The sequence below is a fragment of the Dendrobates tinctorius genome, unplaced genomic scaffold (assembly GCF_039654945.1).
Source record: "Dendrobates tinctorius isolate UK_male_01 unplaced genomic scaffold, ASM3965494v1 ptg000020l, whole genome shotgun sequence".
In the NCBI taxonomy this organism is placed as follows: domain Eukaryota; kingdom Metazoa; phylum Chordata; class Amphibia; order Anura; family Dendrobatidae; genus Dendrobates; species Dendrobates tinctorius.
This window is the reverse complement of record NW_027361688.1, coordinates 52,459,637-52,484,328: the sequence shown is the minus strand read 5'-3', so window position 1 is coordinate 52,484,328 and position 24,692 is coordinate 52,459,637. Positions and strand designations below refer to the sequence as shown.

The window sequence follows — 24,692 nt, the reverse complement described above, 5'->3', positions numbered from 1 at the left end:
ACCAGTGGAAGAAGAGAGTGATGTCTGAAGTTCATTGCTCTGCTTTGGCTGGTCATCCAGGTATTTTTGGTACTAGAGATCTGGTGAGTCGGTTTTTTTGGTGGCCCTCCTTGTCTCGTGATGTCAGGAATTTTGTGCAGTCCTGTGGGACGTGCTCCCGCTCTAAATCGTGTTCTCGCTCTAGTGGGTTGTTGATGCCTTTGCCTGTCCCCAAGAGGCCATGGACCCATATTTCAATGGATTTAATCTCTGATATGCCTGTCTCTCAGAGGATGACTGTTATTTGGGTGATTTGTGATAGGTTCTCTAAGATGGTTCATCTTGTACCACTCCCTAAGTTGCCGTCTTCCTCTGAGTTGGTGCCCCTGTTTTTACAACAGGTGGTTCGTTTGCACGGGATTCCTGAGAACATTGTATCTGACAGAGGAGTGCAGTTTGTGTCTAGATTTTGGAGAACTTTCTGTTCCAGGCTGGGAATTCAGTTGTCCTTCTCCTCTGCTTTTCACCCTCAGACCAATGGGCAGACAGAGAGAACAAACCAGACCTTGGAGTCATATTTGAGATGTTTTATTTCTGCTGATCAGGATGATTGGGTTTCATTTTTGCCCTTGGCCGAATTTGCTTTGAATAATAGAGCTAGTTCTGCCACTTTGATGTCACCTTTTTTTTGTAACTTTGGGTTTCATCCTCGATTTTCTTCAGGGCAGGTGGAGCCCTCTGCCTGCCCAGGTGTTGACACTGTGGTGGAGAGAATGCACCAGATCTGGGACCAAGTGGTGGATAAGTTATCTCTCTCCCAGGAGAAGGCCCAGCGGTTTTCCAACCGACATAGGACCATTGGTCCCCAGTTTAAGGTTGGTGATATGGTGTGGTTATCATCAAAAAATATTGCTATGAAGGTGGCTTCTCCTAAGCTTAAGCCTAGATTTATTGGACCTTACAAGATTGTGGAGATTATTAATCCGGTCTCTTTTCGTTTGGCTCTTCCTGTCACATTTAAAATCCATAATGTGTTCCATAAATCTTTGTTGAAGAGGTTTGTTGAACCTGTTGTTCCGGGGGTGGCACCTCCAGACCCTGTATTGGTTGAAGGTAACATGGAATATGAGGTAGAGAAAGTACTGGATTCCCGTCTGGCTAGACGGAGACTCGAGTATTTGGTTAAGTGGAAGGGTTATGGTCAGGAGGATAATTCCTGGGTCTCCGCCTCTGATATTCATGCCAAACGATTGGTGCGTGCCTTTCATCGGGCTCACCCTGATCGCCCTGGTGGCATAGTTGAGGGTTCGGTGACCCCTCCTCAAGGGGGAGGTACTGTTGTGAGTTCATTTTCCCCTTCATTACTGAGGCCCGAGGAACTCCCTCTTCTGGTAAAGAAAGGTAGTGAGCCTGATTGTCAAACACCTGAGGCTGATGATTGTGACTGGCTGAGTGGAGTTACGGACTGGATATAATGCTGCCGACGCCCTTCTGCCCTGCGGGTGATTTCTCTGTGGGATCCTTGGAGACCAGTCTGAATTCCTGCTCCTCCAAAGCTAGGTTTGCTGCTCGGCCTTTTGCTTTTGTGCTTTGACTTTGTTTTTGCTTTGTTTTTCTGGATTTCTGCCATTCCCTGCTGGGGTGTGCTGAATTCATTTAGCTCTGTCTTCTGAAAATACCTGAGTGCTGATTCAGTTTTTGAAGCCTAGCTGTTTCAGGGCCTTTTTCATATCAGCTGGTTGGCTAATGTCTTTGATAGGGTTTTGGCAGATTGCAGACAGCAGCCTTCCTTTCCTTTCCTATCTAGGTAGTTTTGGGGCCCCGTCTTTGCTCAGTCTATCTTTCTGTCTGTGTTAGTATTTTCATCTTGCTTCACCGTCATTATATGTTGGGGGCTGCCTATTGCTTTGGGGTCTGCTCTGAGGCAGTTTAGATTTCCCCTTTCTTTCTTTAGGCCTATGTATTTCTCCGGCTGTGATCGAGGGGTCTAGGGCATCGTAGGAACCCCCCACGGCTACTGCTAGTTGTGTTGATAGGTTCAGGGGTCTGCAATCTGATAGTTGCCAACTTCTCTGGTTTTCTGGACTTAGCTTGTATTTCTGCTTTTGCCTCCTACGGTGACTCATTCATAACAGTCGGCCTCCAGACGGTCAAGGCGCTGTTCGAAAGAATGGAAGCGGTATTCTATGTGGTTAAAACCACGTTCCATGAGTGAAAAACCGCTTTCCACTCTGTCTGACAGCGACTTGAGGCTGGCATTAAAGGCCTCGCTCAAGTGCATAAACTCAAGACATTCCTGTCCAAGGCCCTCTGCCGCTGGCGGGTAGTGCCCGCATAACCAATGGCAGAGACCTGGGACAGGGGAAAACCTGATGGACCAGCTTCCTGGTCACCAGCTGCCTGTGTGGCTGACCTGCAAGGTGCTTCCTGGCTGTCGGATGGCTGGGACGGGTCAGAGGACGTCCGATGAAGAACCGCTCCAGGGCCAGGTTGCAGGGTGCTGCTCCAAGTGCTGTGGAAGAAAGGAAAATCATTACTATCATGCCTTTACAAGAAGCATCAGCTGTGGATTAGAAAAACACAGATTAATAAAAATAAAAACCAAAAAATTATGATACTTAAGACCGGTCCTTGCCACCGGATTGTAGGAACTGCAACGCTTGATAGTACCGGTATCTTGTTCTTGTCCTTGATGCTGAACCACTGCGAACCTGGCCCTCAGCTCGAACATCACTGTTGAAGCGGTCCTTGATCGAGCGCCAACGTGTTCAGACTTTGTCCACTGTTGGAAAAACAAACAACATTTAACAATTGTGTTTGATGCACAACATATGCTATCACTAAACCCAACAGTGCCATCACGAACAAGAGTCAATGCGGCACAATACAGCAATACAATACCCAAAGCAGTCACTGTTGAACTAGATGACACTGTTGGGTTTCCTGCTAGAATATATCTAGCACGAAACTCAACAGTGCCATCAAGAACAATAGTCACTGCCGCACAATACAGCAATACAAGACCCAAAGCAGTCACTGTTGAGCCAGATGACACTGTTGGGTTTCCTGCTAGAATATATCTAGCACGAAACCCAACAGTGCTATCAAGGACAATAGTCACTGCGGCATAACAGAGCAGGGAAATACTACTGTAAACGCCTTTTTGGAGGATGCAGTGGCGCTGTCCCAGCCATCCATCAACGCTGCGGCCACCTCATTCAATAGCCGCCGGGTCACCACATTGTCCTTGTACAGCCGGTCACGGCTGTCCAACAAGGGAGCACGCTCCTTGACCAGGCACATAAGGTGCTCATTATCCAGGTAGACGTCTTCATCCCGTTGTAGAACCTAGACAAAACACATTCATTAGAATATTCAAATTTTGTGTGAATAAAAAGTTACAAAAAGGATCCAGAAAAGAGGAAATATAGAAGATAAAAAATAAAGAACATTACAAATCATATGATACTTACATTCCGTATCACCACCGGGACTTGGCTTGTCTGCTCATGCCGTTCGCCCTCACTAGTCGTGTCCGCTGAAGATGACGATGTCTGAAAAAAAAAACAACAAACGTTAGAGATTTTGAGAAGCAGCAGATATACTTACCAAACGCACGAAAATAATCACCTCACGGTCTGCTTGCGCCAGTTCCTGCCGGGATGGTGAATATTCCGATTCCGAAGACATACTGCATGTAAAAATAATACAAAGCATTAGTACATATATAATTTAAAAGGACATGCATACATTTTTTAGATGTAATAATACTCACATTCTTGCCGCTGAAGCTGGAATTGAAAATGGGGTCTTCTTTTGCAGTCTTTCTGCTCTCCAGGCTGTCTCTATAGTTATGGTACAGTGCTAGCAGACACCTTCTTTTATATAGACATGAAGTTTTTTTAGGTGGGGATTTTTATAACTAGTTAGACATGTCTGGGGGGTACCAAATAATCATGATACACTTCATTATTCCAGATCACATGTACTCTTGACATATTTAGCACTAGAGATGTTTGGTGACAACATTTTCCTTCATGGCAGTAGACATACTTATGGAAAAGATTGATGTAGATTGAACACTTGGATTTGGCCAGCTGTAGCTATGTGTCCACTCTTCCTATGAAGTAAATGCACATTTCTCATTAATTCTTGTCAGAGAAAAGATCTCCAACTTCTTTAAAGAATTATAGACATATTGTTTTGCCTTGTAATGTTGCCGAGCAGGTACGAACAAACGGTCCTGACAGTGACTGGGGCTAAGGGGCAGCAAACAATTTGGAGTCAACAAAGAGTGTGACATTATTTATGAGTTTGTCGATTTCACAATTAAAAGAATTTATGGTAGCTTAGTTACAGTTCTTAGGAAATGGGATCAACTTAGTCCTGATGGTGACATTTGCTGTCAGGTAGGTTTACAGACTTTATATTTAACCATAATTTCATTTTTGCCTTGGTTCCTCTCATTGGTCTGGAAAGCCATGCCTCAATCCATCTCTTACTCTTTCTACCTTGTGAAAATATGAGTCTCTTTCAGACTCTTAGGAAGTAATCCTGATTGACTTTAGGCCAGATTCACATAGACCTTTTAGGCTGTTGAGTTCTGGTCAAAAGACCTATGGACCAGGCAGACAGCGTGGTCTGTACTGAGACCATGAATGTTAGACGTGTGAAACTGGTCTTACTGATTTTTGGCATCTCACCTCCTTGGATGATATTATAAAACTGTAGTCCTCAGATCTGTCAGCTTCTCTTCTTGACTTTCCAGCAATGCTACAGATCTTCGATGGTGGTTCCAATCTAAATTCTTGAAACAGGCAGTCGGATATTCCCAAGATGTACCTGATGACTTCTGTCCAAAATATGAAAGTTTGACTCCAATTAATCGCCTTTCCAGCATTATCTATCTTTCAAGCTAAATGTAGTAGGTTTTGATTCCGGAAAAGGAGGAGAAGAATTATAGGTAGCAATTGCACCAACGCTTTGGTGGCTGACATCATCAGTAGTTTAGATGGCAGATGGGGGCTCAGTTGCAGATTTTGCAGGAGGGCCATCACCCTACACTCCTCTTAGGGCCGTGTCACCTACACTCCTCTGGGGGCTATACACCAGTTGCTCTTTTGAATAAGTTGTAGACTTTGAAAGGTCACATTGTAGGACACAAATGGATTTGTCACCAGCTGAACATTAATATCATGAAATAACCATTATCATTTTGTTTGTTCCACAGGCAAACAAAGAAAACTCATCGCGGGAGCAATGATGTGTAAGTCACTGGAGAGATATTGATTTTGAGATTTTGGAAGCTTTTAGTGTGTTATGATTCAGCACATTGAAGATAAGTCCAGTGATCCTATTTATTCCTTCCTCTACATCACATTATATCAGATTTTGCTATTGACTGACATTTGCTCCATCCAACTATATGGAAATTTGAGAATATTAATTTAGAGCTGCCGGTCTGACACTTCCCCCAGACAGTCTATGTTGACGTGGTTGCAATAGTGACATTATGATCACAGCTGCAGTCAATCACTGGGTTCAGCAGTCATGGCTACGTAGATGGCATGAGTTTGTTGAGCCCGATGATTAACTTCATGGTGGCATTACCACTGTAGGCATATAAGAGGAGATGGTGGACAGCAGACCACATGTGAAGTTTGTTAGTTTTCCACAGAAGACTCGTATGGAATAGATAAATGAAACCTGCACTTCTAGTTGCTCGGCCTCACGCTATATTTCCTACCTAACCGCACCCTCCAGTGGCTAAGTGACAGGTCTGTCACGATCTGTGGCCATGTACCAGGGCACAGGGCAAACGACCCGTCAATCAAGGGAAAGTACTGCTATGTATGAAGGAGATTCAGTGTGAGGCTGAGAAGCTGAAAGTGCACTGTCACACCCTAATGCACTTCCAGACACTACTTCAAAACACAATTTCTCTCTGCTGGAGCATCGCTTTGGGGTCATAAAGGGATCAACTGGCTACACAATCATATTAAACGGGCGGACACTGATAGCTTGGGGCCTCTGTGCAAGAAATGTGTCTGCCCCCCGCCCGGTACGCTGCTTATGATGAGGGTAATAAGGCAGTGGGACCCCTGGAGCCTCGGGCTTGAGAAACAAGTCAGATTGCCCTCTTTATTACTGCCCTGCAAGCAGGTGCGCACATAGCAAAAGTTCTATTTGGGCCCCCACACCTCTAAAAAAAATATATATATTTATATTTTTTCACTAAGATGGATATATATATATATATATATATATATATATATATACTGTGTGTGAGTGCAATAAATTATATATATATATATATATATATACACATATCTATATATCCGTTAGCATGCGGTTCTGCTGGTTCCAGCGCAGTCAGATAACAACTAGTGTCGATTTGTCAGTGACTAGAACACTGCAGACATGGCTGACACTCTAGTTGGCACATGAAAGCAAGTGTTCAGAGCGTCTCCTCGTGGTTACGTGATAACTGCTTGGAACTGGCAGGGCCCGACCATGCATATATTGCATTGTATGTCTGGTATCTGTATCATCTGGTAGCTACTTTATTCATTGTCCATGGAACTGATGGAAATAGCTGAGCGCAGCGATCAGCAGCTCTATAGATAATGAATAGAGCAGAGGCCGAGCATGCACAACTCTGTTCCATCCAGGACGAGACTGCAGACCCCTGTTCTCGGAATCTCTGGGGGACCTAGTGGTCGAACCCCCAGTCATCAGCAAGTTATCCACAATCCGATGGATCACACAAACACCTTGCATATACCATACATACATACACCGTACATACATATACCGTACATACCTATACCGTACATACACACAGATACACATACATATACCGTACATACACACACATAACATCCATATATACACACATACACCGTACATTCATATACCATACATGCACACACTTATATACACACATAGTATATACATACCGTTCACACTTATACATACAAATATACCGTATATACACACACACACATAGATACCCACATATACTGTACTTAGATACACATACATACACATATACTGTACATACATACACACAGATACACACACAGATGTACACACACACATATACATACAAACACATATACATATATTGTACACGCATACACACACATACATACACCGTACATACATACACACACAGAGATGCACACACACATACACGGTACAAACACATATGTACATACTGTATACAAACACACATACTAATTTATGACCTCAGGTGTTCAGATGAGCCGTAGACGAGGTCAGCCACATACTGCAGAATTTACCTGGAGAGGGCTGCAAAAGGGACTGTGGGGGATGGGACACACAGCAGAGAGCACTGATATCAGGCACCTGCTGCTGCCATGCTGTCCTGTGCAGTGAGCCTCCTCCCCAACCTCTTTTCTGTGAGGAGATGCTGGATCCTGCTGGGAAGAGAACAGTGGAGGGAGCAGAAGACCCCCGTTAAGTCCTACTCTTCCTCCACTGTTGTCCCAGTGTGCTGTGTGGCCCCGCCCCCTGACTACAGTACTCACTAGAGTTGAGCGAAACGGGTCGAAAAATTTCAAAAGTCGACGACTTTTGGCAAAGTCGGGTTTCATGAAACGAAACCCGACCCTAGGATGAGGTCGGCCACGAGGTCGGCGACTTACGCGCCAAAGTCGCGTTTCAAAAGTTTGTTTTGCGCTCTTTTTCAGCCAATCAGGATCCACGGACACTGTGGGCAACGTGATGACATAGGCACGGGTCACCACCATCTTTCAGAAGGGCATGCAAGTGATTGGCTTGCTTTGGTGGGCGTCACAGGGGGTATAAAAGGGCGTGCACGCCGACCGCCATCTTACTTCTGCCGATCTTAGCATAGGGAGAGGTTGCTGCTGATTCTGTAGGGAGAGTGTTAGGCAGGGAAGAAGAAAAAAAAACTGCTTCTGCTGCTAGCGATTGTGCCTGTACAACACACCAGTCACTGTGTGTGCAGTGCAAGGGGAGGCTATATTGTGGTGTATCAGTGGTGTTGGTTGTTGGGCTGCCTTCTAAGGCTTCCTGACAGCTGCATTGCTGTTTCCCCACTGCTCTGCAAACTGCTTTTTTAAAAGCAATCCCAATTTTTTTTTTTTCTCCTGCTGAGGTACTGAGCGTGCATGTTTTCACACCATACAACGATGTACGCTCCTCACACAGTACCGTGTAACGGCTGTTATCACAGCCACAGTGAAGCTATCTGTGTCACTCTGTGAGAATAAGTCGAGGACATGTTCCGTTCTTACAGACCTGCACTCTAGGGAGATTCCTACTCTGCCCAATTCTACATACACCTTGTAGTTTGTGATACACTAGCCAATTTCTGCCTGTGACATAGCGCTGTGATATTCAGAGGGCCTCACACAATCCAAAAGTGTCCAGTGTCCACAAGTGTCTGCAGAAATTCAAAATCTCCCTTATCCCCTAGTCACTTTGGTCACAGCTGTGCCATCGAGCCTGTGACATAGCGCTCAGATATTCAGTGGGCCTCACACAATCCAAAAGTGTCCAGTGTCCACAAGTGTCTGCAGAAATTCAAAATCTCACTTATCCTCTAGTCACTTTGGTCACAGCTGTGCTATCGAGCCTGTGACATAGCGCTCAGATATTCAGTGGGCCTCACACAATCCAAAAGTGTCCAGTGTCCACTAATGTGAGCAGAAATTCAAAATCTCACTTATCCTCTAGTCACTTTGGTCACAGCTGTGCCATCGAGCCTGTGACATAGCGCTCAGATATTCAGTGGGCCTCACACAATCCAAAAGTGTCCAGTGTCCACAAGTGTCTGCAGAAATTCAAAATCTCACTTATCCTCTAGTCACTTTGGTCACAGCTGTGCCATCGAGCCTGTGACATAGCGCTCAGATATTCAGTGGGCCTCACACAATCCAAAAGTGTCCAGTGTCCACTAGTGTGAGCAGAAATTCAAAATCTCACTTATCCTCTAGTCACTTTGGTCACAGCTGTGCCATCGAGCCTGTGACATAGCGCTCAGATATTCAGTGGGCCTCACACAATCCAAAAGTGTCCAGTGTCCACAAGTGTCTGCAGAAATTCAAAATCTCACTTATCCTCTAGTCACTTTGGTCACAGCTGTGCCATCGAGCCTGTGACATAGCGCTCAGATATTCAGTGGGCCTCACACAATCCAAAAGTGTCCAGTGTCCACTAGTGTGAGCAGAAATTCAAAATCTCCCCTGTCCTATAGACACCTTGTACCTTGTTTTACATTACTATATAGTTTGTTGGATTTTGTCTACATTTCTACCAAAAATGAGGAAGGCTGGTGGAAGAGGCCGTGGAATTGGGCGGGGGTTGGCAGCTGGTAATGATGGTGTTGGTGGTGGATCTGATGGTAGTGGCAAGAGCAAAATAGGACCGAATGCAGGAGGTGTTGAGCCTGCGTCATCGTCTGGCTCCATAAGGCTTCGAAGGCTTAGTTTTCTAGGAGTTGGCAAACCGCTTTTAAAGCCAGAGCATCAGGAAAAAGTTTTGTCTTACATTGCTGACTCAGCCTCCAGCTCTATCGCCTCCTCTTCTTCAGTTGTAAAAAGTAAAAGCACTGAGTCGTCATTGGAGGCTCATGTTCATGAACCACACCTTTCCTTGTGTCCTTCACCCCAACCAAGATTGAAGGATGACGCAGGCCATACTACTGATTACTCCATGGAGCTGTTTTCACATACCATGCCTGGATTATCAAGTCAAATGGTGAATTACCCAGGCCAAGATGAATCTGACATGGAGTGCACTGATGCACAGCCGCTGATGGATGATTCTGCTGGTACATTCACTCAGAGCACTACATTGTCCTCGCAGTGTACAGAGCCAGATTCTGACCCTGATGAGACTCAGGAGCCCCTTCCCGCACACTATACCACCATACACGGTGACACAGAGGAAGGTGCACATAACATTGAAGAGGAGGTGATGGATGACCCAGTTGTTGACCCAGATTGGCATCCATTGGAGGAAGAGGGTGCTGCTTCCAATAGCTTAGATGAGGAGCATCCACAGCAGACATCGACATCGCAACAGCTGTTATCTGGCAGGCCCGGAGCACTCCAAAGACAGGTTCCAAAAATCAAAAGAGTTGCTGGACAGCTTGTCCAGAGGGTCAAAAGATCACCGCGTGCTAGGCCGCAAAATGTCTGCCAAAGTAGGAAGAGTGCAGTGTGGCACTTTTTTGAACAAAATCCTCATGATCAGGCCAAGGTTATCTGTAAGAAGTGCGCAAAGACCTTTAGCCGAGGGAAAAATCTGAAAAATTTGAATACCAGTTGCATGCTTAGACATTTAACCAGCATGCACTTGCAAGCGTGGACACAACACCAAACCTCAAGTGCCACATGTGCAACTGATCACAACGAAGGTAGTCAGCAACGCTACATTGTTTCCCCCACTGTAAGCCCACCGGTTAGCACAGCAGCAAATGTTGAGGTGTCATTGCAAGGCCACAGCAGTCAGGGAATCCCACTGTTATATCAACGAAAGACTGATTCTAGGCCATCAGAAAGAACACCAACTCCATCACCATCATCAACCCTCTCTCTGTCCGCCCTGTCCACCGCTACTTCCAACATATGCAGCTCTCAAGTCCAGCTCACCCTCCAAGACACTATGAGTAGGTCAAGAAAGTACTCAGTCTCTCATCCGCGTACACTGGGTTTGAACGCCCACGTTGCCAAACTAATCTCGTTTGAGATGATGCCCTTTCGGTTGGTGGAAAGCGCAGCTTTCCGCGAACTCATGGCCTATGCAGTACCACGCTATGACCTACCCAGTCGCCACTTCTTCTCTCGCAAAGCCATCCCAGCCCTCCACCATCATGTGAAAGACCGCATTGTCCATGCACTCAAGCAGTCAGTGAGCGGAAAGGTGCACCTCACAACTGATGCATGGTCCAGTCGGCATGGCCAGGGCCGTTACGTGTCCATCACTGCGCACTGGGTTAATGTGGTGGATGCAGGGTCCACAGGGGACAGCGGTGGTGGGACAGTGCTGCCTAGCCCACGGTATAGGAAACAGTTGGCTGTAGGCGTTCGACCCTCCTCCTCCTCCTCCAGAAGCGAAAGCTCGTCCACAGAGCGCAGTCGTACGAGCACTCCATCTGCAGCTGCCACTGTTGCACACGAGGTGTCCCCCTATCGAGCAGCTAGTGGAAAGCGTCAGCAGGCTGTGTTGCAGATGATGTGTTTGGGCGACAGACACACCGCCGAGGTGCTGGCCGAGTACTTGAAGCGACGAACTGAGTCATGGCTGGGCAGTGTACATCTTGAGGCAGGCAAAGTAGTTAGTGATAACGGCCGTAATTTTGTGGCAGCCATAGCCCTTTCAAAACTCAGCCACATACCTTGCTTGGCTCACACCTTGAACCTGGTCGTGCAGTGCTTCCTCAAAAATTTTCCGGAGTTAATAGCCCTGCTCCAGAAGGTGCAAAGACTGTGCGCGCACATCCGCCGGTCGCCTGTACACTCCGTTCGTATGCAGAAGCTGCAGCGATTGCTCCACCTTCCCAACCACCGCCTCATTATCGATATTGCAACAAGGTGGAACTCCACCCTGCACATGGTGGAGCGGCTGTGCGAGCAGAGGCAGGCCATAATGCATTTGTGGGAGGATACACGGCCAGGCACTTTGAGAGCAGACATGGAGTTGACAGGTGTGCAGTGGTCGAAGCTGAAAGACCTCTGTAAAGTCCTTCAGTGTTTTGAGGAATGCACACGTCTGGTAAGCGCAGACGACGCCATCCTAAGCATGAGCATCCCACTTATGCGTCTGCTCATGCAAACTTTGACGCACCTTAAGGAGCAGGCTTCTGCAGCCAATGTTGATGAGGAGGAGGAAGAGGAGGAGGGAATCCTTGATGACATTCAGCCATTGTCTGCTCAGGGACCTCTCCTGGACGAGGTGGAGGAAGAAGAGGAGGAGGAGGAGGAGGATGATGGGGATGATTACTTAGGGGAGGAGGATGCATCTCGTGGGGCAAGTGAAAATGTTGGCGTGGCAAGGTCTGGTACAGGGTTTGTGCGTGACTGGAGGGATGTGGATTTGCCAGAAAGTGCTCCTCCAACCAGCACTCGCAGTGCATCATTGACACCGGGAACATTGGCCCACATGTCAGATTATGCCTTGCAGATCCTAAAAAGGGACCCCCGCATTGCCAAAATGATGAACGATGATGACTACTGGTTGGCCAGCATCCTGGATCCACGCTATAAAGGCAAATTACAAAACATCATGCCACAGGAGAACCTTGACCTAATATTGGCTAATAAACAAGCAACTCTGGTAAATCGGTTGCTTGAGGCATTCCCAAAACACAGCAGCGGTGATGGTTCTCACACGAGCCGTACGGGCCGGGGTCAGCTTGGCAGAGGTGTTCGTGGTGCACACAGCAGAAGTGGCGTTGGAGACAGGGGTTTCATGACAATGTTGTGGACTGATTTTTCAAGTACCGCTCACACAACTGGTAATACTGCATCGATGGAAAGTGACAGGAGACAGCAGTTGTCAACTATGGTTACAAACTACTTTTCCTCCCATATCGATGTTCTCCCACACAGGTCATTCCCCTTTGACTATTGGGCCGCTAAACTGGACACCTGGCCTGAATTGGCACAATATGCCTTACAGGAGCTGGCTTGCCCAGCTGCAAGTGTGCTATCGGAAAGAGTCTTCAGTGCAGCTGGATCAATCCTGACAGAAAAAAGGACCCGTCTGTCAACCCAAAATGTGGATGATCTAACCTTCATTAAAATGAACCATGCATGGGTTTCCAAGGATTTTGTCCCACCTTCCCCTGATGACACATAGGGTGACAGAAAAATGGCTTGCTTTGGTCCACCTCTTCCTGGGACTTGACCTATTTCACCTTTTGCATCAGCTGAATGTCCAACATCAACATATGCCACTTTCTAAAACTCCCTAACTGTGCTGCCTCCCCCCCCATGGCCGGGGTCACCACCTAGCGCACGACACCGTGCGAGTGCCGTTGCCCTGGACAGGTGGGTAGGCCGACTCTTGGGCGCGGGCACTGGCACAGGGTCCCTCATAGTGCAATCAAGTGTCTCTGACGGTGGTGGTGCACACCCGCCGTCAGACACACCGCCGTACTATGAGGGGCCCAGAGCCAGTACCGACGCCCACGAGTGGGCCCCCCTTGCTTGGGCAGGGCCCCAGCATTTGCAATCTTTACCTCTCCCTGCTCCTCCGCTGTGTAGTCTGGGCCGTCAAATCCATACTGTGCCTGACACCGTTTGAGCCTGCCTCCTGATTTATAGACATATATTTTGAATGTGTACGCTATCCATACGTTATCTGGGGATACGGTACCCTTTCTCACCTTTGTGCAATCACGTGCAATCCATACTGGGCCTAACACCGTCTGAGCCTGCCTCCTGATGTATAGACATATATTTTGAATGTGTACGCTATCCATACATGTTATCTGGGGATACGGTACCCTTTCTAACCTTTGTGCAATCACGTGCAATCCATACTGGGCCTAACACCGTCTGAGCCTGCCTCCTGATGTATAGACATATATTTTGAATGTGTACGCTATCCATACATGTTATCTGGGGATACGGTACCCTTTCTAACCTTTGTGCAATCACGTGCAATCCATACTGGGCCTAACACCGTCTGAGCCTGCCTCCTGATGTATAGACATATATTTTGAATGTGTACGCTATCCATACATGTTATCTTGGGATACGGTACCCTTTCTAACCTTTGTGCAATCACGTGCAATCCATACTGGGCCTAACACCGTCTGAGCCTGCCTCTTGATGTATAGACATATATTTTGAATGTGTTCGCTATCCATACATGTTATCCGGGGATACGGTACCCTTTCTAACCTTTGTGCAATCACGTGCAATCCATACTGGGCGTGAGAACGGCTGGCGAGCTGTTAAGCAAGCTACAGCACCTGTGGTTTGCATACGTAAGTTTTTCATTTTTTTCAAGAATGACGGTTAGGCCTAATTCCGGAACTGCGGCTGACCTGCACTTACTGGGAAATCATTGTTCGCGGGTAATAATTGTAATCAGTGATCCCCATCACTAACGTTGTTCAGCGGGTTATCTGCACCTGTAAGCGACAAACGCTGGCCTTTTCAGTGTAGCGCACATGCAGCCACGGACATGTAAGGGTATGACACACCAGTTATTGGCCAATCATGTGCCAGAGCCTCACGTGTCCCTCTAGTAAGCCGGACTCGGACCACGGGGCATGACGGAGTCTCGTTCGTTAACTGAATTAAGCTTGCAATGTGTGCATCTGTTCTGTAGCTGGCATGGTTGAGGTTTCCCAGGTGGAGTCGAATTTAACCGTAGGCTCCACTCCTGGTGGTGCCCTTCTGGACATTCCTTTAAGGTTCAGCTTTGCAACCATACTGCCCACGTAAAACAAACACTTTGCCTTCATGAACGCTGTTTGGAGGGTCATGACTCGTGGGAATAACGCCGCCCAATCAGTTAACCTGCTAGAGAGATCGTTCGTTGCTCCCAAGCATGACATCACACTCCCTAGGAAGAAGGTAATGCCACTGTGGCGACCGTAATCCTGGGGGCGACACAAGTGCACTGATGCCCAGCCACTGCTCGATGAATCTGCTGGTACATTGACCCAGACCACTACATTCACCTCGCACGCTACACGGCCTGAATCTGACCCTGATGAAACTCAGGTTACCCTTCCCATATACAGTTCCATCTTACACGGTGACAAAGAGGAAGCTGCAGATGAAAGTGCAGGTTCGGCCCACCCGCCATCAGACACACCACCGTACTATCAGGGGCCCTGTGCCAGTGCTGTTGCCAACGAGTGGGCCCCCCCTGCTTGCTCAGGATCACTGCACTTGCAAAGTTGAAATACTGTGCAGTGAGATGGAAGATGGGGACGACGAGGAGTCCAGACAAGTACAGGGATTCCCTAGCGAGGAGACTTATTTGATTGTTTTCAATGTTGGGACAGCAATTTTTGGGGAGCACTATACTCTGGAGAATGATAGATGGGGCCCACCATACACTGGAACATTCCAAAGATGGACATCAGACACTGGAGCAGCATTTACAGGGCCCATTATACACTAGAGCATTAGAAATGGGGCCCATTATGTTTGGAGCATTATTTGGGCCCATAAGACAGTGGAGCTTCATCCATGGGGACCAACATATACTGTAGCATTATGTGGAGCTCATCATATACTGTTTCAAACATTATATGGGACCAATGATTCTGTATGGAGAAATAGATGGGCCTCGTCATGAGATGTAAAAAGTGAGGTATTTTTCATTGTACTATACCGCTATTTCTCTGCCGTATCGGAGCATGATGAGTTGTGGTATGTGTTAAAGGGGCGCTCTTTCGCCCAGGGCACATGAAAACCTGCAGCCAGCCCTCCCCCCCCACAACTTTAGCCAAATAACCCCCATTTTTCAGTGCGTAACTTGTATTATGAAGTTAATTAAGGTTGACAAGCTTAAGTAAGAAGAATTGATGCTTTTGGCATTCAAATGGGCACTGTAGGTGTGTTTCCTGTCCTCCTCTCACTGCCGACTTTTATTCCCCATTGACTTACATTGGGTTTCGTGTTTCGGGACGACCCCGACTTTTCCCTATAATCGGACGATCTTGCTCGACCCGACTTTTGGAAAAGTCGGGTTTAACGAAACGAAACGCGACCCTAAAAAACCAAAAGTCGCTCAACTCTAGTACTCACCATTGGAAGCGTCATGCAGGAAGACAGACAGCAACCAGTGCGCGCTCTCTTCAGTCTGGTGAAGAAAGCGTTCATTGGTCAGCGTCTCTCTCTGCATGACACACCCCCTTTTTGAATCCCTGCACTCTGAGCACCGCTCTCCCCGGCTCTGGGTTGTGGCATCATTACAGGAGGGAGTGAGAGGGGCCCGATGCTGCATGACATCGGGCCCCTCTCACTCCCACCCGTAATCTTGACTCAGTGGCCCCATAGCGGCTGCATACTGCCTCTGCCTGCTTGGCCCCCCCCTCCACTGGTGGTATGTCCGCCCCTGATATTAAATGTTTGGAAGGAGGAGAAGTAAATGATTTTGACTGGTTCCCTTTAAGCATTGGGTTCATTCAAATCACTAAGTTGTCTTTTTTTTACCACCCTTTACGGATAATCCAATTCTGACAACTAGCCAAGACATTGCAGGAGACATGATATACTGGATGAGATGAGGTGTATCACATTGCCCGATCCATAGTAGTAACTAAATTAAATGGAGATTACATCTACTGGCTGACTCGATCATGCCAGATATGTTCTTTAAAATTGTAAGGTGACTCGTTAAAAATCTGTAGACTTAGCGGTACATTCTTTCTAGTGCCTTTTATGTGAAGTCTGAAGTGTACTTGTAATTTCTATGTCCTTTTCCCTTTCATGTGCAGAATTTTTTTACCTAACGCCTGAGGCGGCAGACACGTTTAATGACAGAGAGGAGACCAGGCCTTTCGTGTCTCCTGACGCAAGAAGTAAAGAAGAAAATGTACGTCACAGACAGCAGGAACAATGCGGAGGCTTACATTGCAAAATACAAGCCAGATTTTTTTGTTTAAATTCTGCAAGAGGAAACAATATAGATATGTAAAGCCGCAGAGCTTTTTTTTTTTTTTTTAAAGGGAACGATCACTGTTTTTTTGTGGTTGTACACCCCGATTGTATATATTGCTGTGTAATCCACTGTCGCTACTTATACCAAAACTAAGTATCTTTTTGTGCCATCAATACTGTAAGTACACAAGTCTTCTACTAGAGGTGCCATAGCGCTGAATTGTGGCCCTTGGCTTGGAGGTGCTGCATTGTGGCCCTTAGCTTGGAGGCGCTGCATTGTGGCCCTTGGCTAGGAGGCGCTGCATTGTGGCCCTTAGCCAGGAGGTGCTGCATTGTGGCCCTTAGCCAGGAGGCACTGAATTGTGGCCCTTGGCTTGGAGGCGTTGCATTGTGGCCCTTGGCTAGGAGGTGCTGCATTGTGGCCCTTAGCCAGGAGGCACTGAATTGTGGCCCTTGGCTTGGAGGCGTTGCATTGTGGCCCTTGGCTTGGAGGTGCTGCATTGTGGCCCTTGGCTAGGAGGTGCTGCATTGTGGCCCTTAGCCAGGAGGCACTGAATTGTGGCCCTTGGCTTGGAGGCGTTGCATTGTGGCCCTTGGCTAGGAGGTGCTGCATTGTGGCCCTTAGCCAGGAGGCACTGAATTGTGGCCCTTAGCCAGGAGGCACTGAATTGTGGCCCTTGGCTTGGAGGCGCTGCATTGTGGCCCTTGGCTAGGAGGTGCTGCATTGTGGCCCTTAGCCAGGAGGCACTGAATTGTGGCCCTTGGCTTGGAGGCGTTGCATTGTGGCCCTTGGCTTGGAGGCGCTGCATTGTGGCCCTTAGCCAGGAGATGACTGATGCAACAATCTGGAGCGGTTCTGCACCAATTATGTGTATTCACCTTAAGGCTGTGTGCCCACGTAGCGATTTTTAAGCGTTTCCGCGGCGTTTTTTAACGCGCGATTCCACCACGGAAACGCTTAAAAAAAGCATTCCATGCATTTGTAATAGAAAACGCACATGTTGTGCCAATGGTGCGTTTTTTACCGCTGCGGAATCGCTTAGCGGTAAAAAACACAGCATGTTCATTAATTTTGCGGAATCTCCCGCGATTCCGCATATCATCGATTATATGAGCAAAAACGCATGGGAAAACGCATGTCAAAACGCATGTCAAAACGCGTGTCAAAAAGCGCATGCGATTTCCCTGGCAAGGCGTTTCTGCTCAGGAAAAAAAATTGCTCGAAAATCGCTACGTGGGCACATAGTCTTAAGGAGTTGTTTGATTTATTAATCTCTTTATATTAGCAAACTTCTCAAATTTTGGCTAATGTAGTGGTAGATTTTGGAAGGCCCGTGACACCCCTTTACAAGCTCCCAACCAGGCCTGCCTTTGGAAATTGGATACGTTTGCTCACAAATTTATAATACACCTGACCCACAAAGGAGGAGGCTGCTGAGGTAGTTGATTAGTATGTTTTTTTGTAATGCCGCCCACCAGACACTGGGGGGCAGTACACAATGCAATTAGCACTGGGAAATTAAAATAGCAGAACTATGATTCCAGCTGCCGAGCCAAGACTGACTCATGTAGTGTAGGATTAGGATGATTGACAGTTGTGGCAACATGGAGACGAATTATAATTTATAATGTACAGAATAGGAACACTTTTCTAATATTATGTGGAGCATGAGAGGTGGAGGAAAATGGGAGAGAAATGATCATTGCGTGTAGTATGGCGACTGTAGAGAGAGGCTGTACACACTCATACAACGCCAAATGCTGTAATCTGCCGCAGAACCTTGCCGTGTTAATTTTACCTGCAGCGCCACCTTAGGTAAAATGAAGTACTACACAATTGTTATTTAAAGCACCACTCTGATGGGTTTTTTTTTAATTGCACTACTGGAGAGGTGTCACTAATGCAGGTTCCCTGCCCCTAGTAAAATACATCCTAGCCACTGTCAGCTCTTCTCATTCCCGCTCTGGTCCTGCACCGCCATTTGTGACTGCAACTTCAAACTGACCAGAAGTCACAGCTAATGGTCACAAGTAGTGACAGGCAGACCCCTGAATGTTCGGGTGTGGTCACAAGTAGTGACAGGCAGACCCCTGAATGTTCGGGTGTGGTCACAAGTAGTGACAGGCAGACCCCTGAATGTTCGGGTGTGGTCACAAGTAGTGACAGGCAGACCCCTGAATGTCCGGGTATGGCGGGTTCGGCCGAACAGTGAAAAAAAAGTTTGGTTTGGGTACCAGAACAGTACCCGAACACGGATAATAGCGGGCCCGAACACCCATTGTTTGCCATGCTGTCATCTGCATGACTGCGCGGCAAACGCTGGCTCTGATCAGCAGTAAGATTATCTAATAACTATCCAATAACGAGGTATTTGGGAATATCTGTTATAAACCCGGCAATCCCTTTAATTAAACTGACAGTATTTAATTATGTATTTAATTACAGGCAGTAAAAGTGACATTACAGGGAATCTGTCAACTGAATTTTGCTACACCATCTGAGAGCAGCATGATGTAGAGGCAGAAATCCTAATTCCAGTGATGTGTCACTTAATGGGGCCGCTTGCTGTAGTTTTGATTAAAATCTGTTTATCTGCTGTAGATCTAGCAGTTCTCTGAATGCAGAGCCCTGTATAACCCCGCCCACACCACTGATTGGCAGTGTTCTGTGCACACTGGGCATAAGGAGAAAGCTGCTGTGCATGGTGGAACTGTGGGTAGACTGCCTTGCAGCAAGCCCTATATTGATAAAACAATGATTTGATAAAAACTAAAGAATGCAGCCCAGAAAGTGACACATCACTGGAATCAGGGTCTCTGTACAATATGCTGATCTTAGATTAAGTAGAAAAACGTTTAGTGACTGATTCTCTTTAAACATTTGCAAAATTAGAAAATGTATGTATGATCTAGCTTTATTAGCTTTTTCTGTATTACTCATAAATGCTAATGGGTGGAACCAGATATACTTATGTCTGTTGTTCAGTATACATTTATTTTGTTTTTTTTTCTGTGATTACAAAATGAAAGAATATAAAATTATTGAAAGTGCTGTATTTACCAGGGGCAAACAGCAGCAATACTTACTAAATGTCCTCTTCTTGGACTACTATTATTTTGCTACATGCCAGGTAATATTATTACAATGCGCACTGACAGTGCACTCTCTTGCCGGCTTGACACTTCTCATCAGAGCCGGCAAGCCTAGTGCACTGTCACTGACAGCTGAACTAACAACGGACGCATGCTCAGTAGTGCAGGGACTAGCCCAAACTCTGAAATGGACGTCACTGATGATGACTCATTTGACTATCCCAGCATGCACTGGGATTATCAAATCCAGGGTCATCAAAGAGGGAGTAGTGAAAAAAAAGTAACGGTAAATAAAGCCGAAAGAATAGTGATGGAGCAGTAGGGACTCTAGAAAATAAATCAGATTATGACATTAAGTAGATAGGCCCTTACAACTAAAATAAATTATTCACACATCTGTGTGAGTGCGATCAAACAAGATTGTTATTTTCCACTGTGAAGCTCAGATTTTTCATTCTGGGCAAAAACTCTAAATTTTCAGACAGATTTTTGAAATACGAGTTGAGGCTGATTACAGATAAACACTGTGATGTATTCTCACACACTGGGGTCACATGAAAGCAAATGCCAGTGAGACGGCAGATAAGTGCAGCAAAAAGCTGGGGCAGGGAACTGCAGATCAGGGCGTCATCGTGCGTAATTTTCAGGTACGGCCGTCAGTAGCTGTAGGAGCCATCCTACCCAGGTTGTTTGAGGGCTCGGTTTGACATCAGTTCTCGTAAAAGTACCAACTGGTGCAGCTTTCCATGTTATAAGCCTAAGGATCCACTACTTGCTCTAGATGACATGCCAACAGTCTCAAATTTTGCTGGGTCCAGTAAAACACCCTGTAAAAGGGTGGGGGGGGGGTGTTTAGCAAAGCCCCTCCTGGACAGTAGGAATTTTGGAGATTTTTCATGGTGGGTTTATCCAAATCTTTAGAGGAACATGGGGTAGGTGATAACTTGTTGATCCATGCGGGCTACGAGTACTGGGACCTCTAATGATCCCAGGGCCGAGCACGTGCTCCACTGCTCCATTCATTCTCTATAGGAAGTATATGGCTATCTCTGGCAGTCCCATAGAGGAGCAGCGGGGCACATACCAGGTCACTTCTCCATTTAGATGGCGCTCTGTAGAGTTGGGTTCGAAGGAGGCTCCACTAATCGGCAAGTGATCACCTTTGTATGGATGCGTGGTAACTTGTAAAGATGGAAATAACCCTTTAAATGTCCCGAATATTGTGTTCTATAATATGCTGATTAGTGTGAGATGAACAAACATTGTATGTGATCCGCTGCTTTTATATGGTGTGCACTGCCGCAATATTACACCGGGTAACTGCAGTCCTATGTGATGTGTCTCCTGCCCTACTTCACAATTCTGTCCCTATAATGATGGACAAGTCAGCACACTTACATAGCCATATGTTTGTATCTGTATAAAAACAACTTTGTCATGGCCCCGCTGTCGGCTTTAAGTAAAGGGACTCCCACAATTCTGCCCAGTCTGCTTAGGGCACAACCAGTATGGTGTGGAGGGGGATTTAGTAAACATTACGGATGAAGTCATTCCTTTCATCCTCTTATCGGGCAACAGGATCTACCTATTAAACTGAATATTCACCTTTTAACGCCATGTTGCTTTTAGGCTAGGCTCACACGAATAATGATTCTCTCTTTCCAGAGTCGGATTGATGATGCTAACGACACTGATCAGAGTCTGGGCCGAGTGTCAGTTTACTGTGATCTGAGTCTATCACGTGAGTGCTGTCCAATATTTCGCACGCACCTATAGACTTTTTTCACTTTTATTTTATTAAGTGAAACTATAAGTAAGATCTTCCCAAATGGCATAAAATGGGCATTCAGGTCTTCGAAAGCAAAATCTATCAACTTCTTGATATCTTCTATCTGCTGCTGCATTTTTTCCCCCTGAGAAATCAACATTTTAATTAATATGCAAAAAAGGTGTTAGGTTTTCTTGGTGTCTCTCCCTCGCAATGTTTTTTTTTTTAAATAGCACTGACATCTTTAGCTTGCATGGTAGCTCACTGTCGGATTTCCTTGCCTGGTGGCTGATGTCGCACAGAGAGTGAGCTATCAATCAAGCTAATGAGGCTGGTGCTAGGTGGGAAAACAACCTTAGGAAGCAGAAGCTCAGGAAGTGCTCTGTCACATCCAGAGCACTTAACATGTGGATTAAAACACTGATTTCTTAGGAATGCAGCAACAGATAAAATATATAAAGGTGTTAATGGATTTAGCATTTAAAGATTCGCATAGTTTGAGAATGGTAGATGTTACCGATGGATTCCCTTTAAAGAACTGCCTTTTTGATCATCAGTTTTCATAGATTATATACAAAGGCTTTCAGAATTTTATTAATCCTAAAGGGGTTGTTCAGTTGAAATTAAATCTTTAACAGTGTTCCTGACGTAATTATGTACAGTTTAGTAAAATATTTTTATATGAAGCAACTCCACGCCCCGTTTTGGGAGAGCATTCCCTGTGTCAGCCCATGACCATTGTTATGTATTAAGGGGGCTGGATGATTGACTCAATTCAATCATAGAGTCAGCCCCCTCCTCAGGCAATGAATGGACAGAGAAGGTGCCTGGCCTAGGTACTGAAATGGTCAGCCATTGAAATGAGCAGGAAATCATCTTGTGAGTCAAGCACAACCCAGGAGGGGATCTGGCTGGACCGGAAGGCTGAAGATTGGGAAGATTAGGAACACGCATATATAGTAATTAATAAAAATGTAAGATAATTCATTCCACACAGTCTTCTATTCTTTTATGGCTCAGCATTACGGGGTCGGGGGAAAGTTTTTCCTAGCTACAGTCGTGTGCCTATTATAAGGCTGCCTGCAGGCTGTTTGTCAATCCCAGCTTTATGTCCTTATGGCTCGAGCCAAAAATGGTCAAATTATTATTTTAAAGAAATGTTAAAATATTCTTCCATTGTCTTGTGTATATATTTTATGCTATGGGGATTTTTATGCAATAGATGTAAAGCCAATTTATTGTCAGTGAATACAAATCCCAGCAAGCGTGTAGCAGTTTTTTCAATAATGCACAGTGGGTGGGTGAAATGCATGGAAAGGTCAGATGGTTGATTCTGCATTGATTAAAAATCTTTACCACAAGATCTCGTTGAGAACATCTTTACATTATAGAAACTGGTGATCAGATTTGAAATAAATAAGAAGCTGCCATCAGGGTCAGACATGTACCCGTAGCCCCCATGATGCTGCTTCTCCGCTCCTCAGCTGCTGCTTTATTGTTTTCTTCACTGTCCTGTGTCCTTTGCTGCCATCAGTCACTGACCTTACCAGTGATTTCAGCATGAGCGGCACAAGACTGCGGCGACCAGTAAGTAACTGCAGCGGCCACGTGGCTGTACGGGCATGTCATCGCAAAGCAAATACTTATCTTCCAACTGTGGAGGACAAGAAAAAGGGTCACATATTGCGGCATATTGGAGTAGTGTATTCTGCTTAGCCACTCTTCCATCTCCTCCCAGATGTTTTGTGTGCCCACATAGAAATAGTACCTCTAGTGAAGGCCCTTCGTGTTCCCACACCCTATTTTCTGCCCCCACATCCCCATATTGTCCCTTCACACAGCAAGATACTCCCACACTGTATGATGTAACCACAGCCCCTTTCACAAAGAATGAGAACCACATCCCACTTACTCACCAGTATGGTGCTTCTCCACCCAAGATAGACAACCATCCAGAAAGTACAGGACAGTCTGGAAAAATAGAGATCTTTTTTGTCCCATCCATAAAAAAAATGTAAGGTATCTTTTTTTTGAAGCTGAAAAAACTTGCACAGATTATTCTGGCTGTAATTATAATTTTACAGGGCCCACAACCTGCAGTTGCACAGACACAACAATCAGCAACCACGTCCAGTTTGTTGTCTCAGCGCAGCGTTCAGTTGTCCCTTGTTGGCATATATGTCCGTTCACAAATTGTTAGATAGGGCATAAATACAGAGAATGCAGCGGTCTTCTTATCAGTTATGGGCTGTACACATGGATCACTTATAATCACAACTAGATGGAGGCCCAATGCCATCGCGAGGGCGGTAATGTCATGATGGGGGCAAGCTTTGCAGCGTTGAGAATCTCCCTCCCATGTGCTCACCCACCTAGCCACTCTCTTTCCCCATGGGCTGACTTCTCCCATCTGTGCTTTGTTCTTTGACTTGTCTACCCCATGTACTATCCCCCTTGTCTGCTTCCTGTGCTGTGTTCTCCCCTCATGTGCAGTCCCATTTGAGCTGTCTCTCCCCTGTGAGTTTTCTCTCTCTCCCATCTGCTGTCTTCTCTCATGTCATCTCTTCTTTGATCTGTGTACCCCATGTGCTCTCTCCCTTTTCTCATCTCTCTCTCCACCACTGTTCTGTCTCCTTCCCTCATGTGTTCTCTCGTTTGAGCTGTCTCCTCCCTGTGTGTCCTCTTTCCTATGTGCACTCAAATTGTCTGTGTCTGACCGTGTACAGAACATACCACAGCTCCTGGGCAGGGGAGGAAGCAAAAGACGATACTGACATTACAGCAGGAGATCACAGAGGATACATTTTGTGAGGTAAAATATTGTTATAAACAGTCAGTGAAATATTTTACCTCACAAAATAAATCCTCTGTGATCCCCTGCTGTAATGTCAGTATTGTCTTTTCCTTCCTCCTCTGCCCAGGAGCTGTGGTGTGCTCAGTACACGGTTAGACAGACAATTTTTAAAATGATCTTTCGTTCGTGGGAAAGCTCCTTTAATGTGACCAGCTTCCTCTGCCTGTAGACACGTCGCACATCTGCTGCCGGTATCAGCCGAATGATCCACTGCGCCTGCGCGGAATTCACGCAGGCGCAGTAAATCAGACCGCCGCCATCTTTGTGCAGACAGATAGCGTCATTCACATTAAAACTGCTTATGCTCGCCTCCTGTTCAAAGATGGTGGTGGCCAGTGAATCATTCGGCTGATCCCGGCGGCGGCGTGTTCGC

General features: G+C 46.2%; 1 protein-coding gene across 2 annotated transcripts in view; it reads left to right on the top strand.

Annotated features, from left to right (window-relative positions):
• RELL2 (RELT like 2) overlaps positions 1-22,826 on the top strand; it is a 148,610-nt gene extending 125,784 nt beyond the window's left edge. For both annotated transcript variants that reach the window (XM_073568046.1, XM_073568047.1), the window contains exons 7-8: positions 5,210-5,245; positions 16,442-22,826. In XM_073568046.1, coding sequence (XP_073424147.1) covers positions 5,210-5,245; positions 16,442-16,443 — 38 coding nt within the window. In that variant the 3' untranslated portion in view covers positions 16,444-22,826. The remainder of the gene's footprint in view (positions 1-5,209; positions 5,246-16,441) is intronic.
• The last annotated feature ends 1,866 nt before the right edge of the window (positions 22,827-24,692 follow it).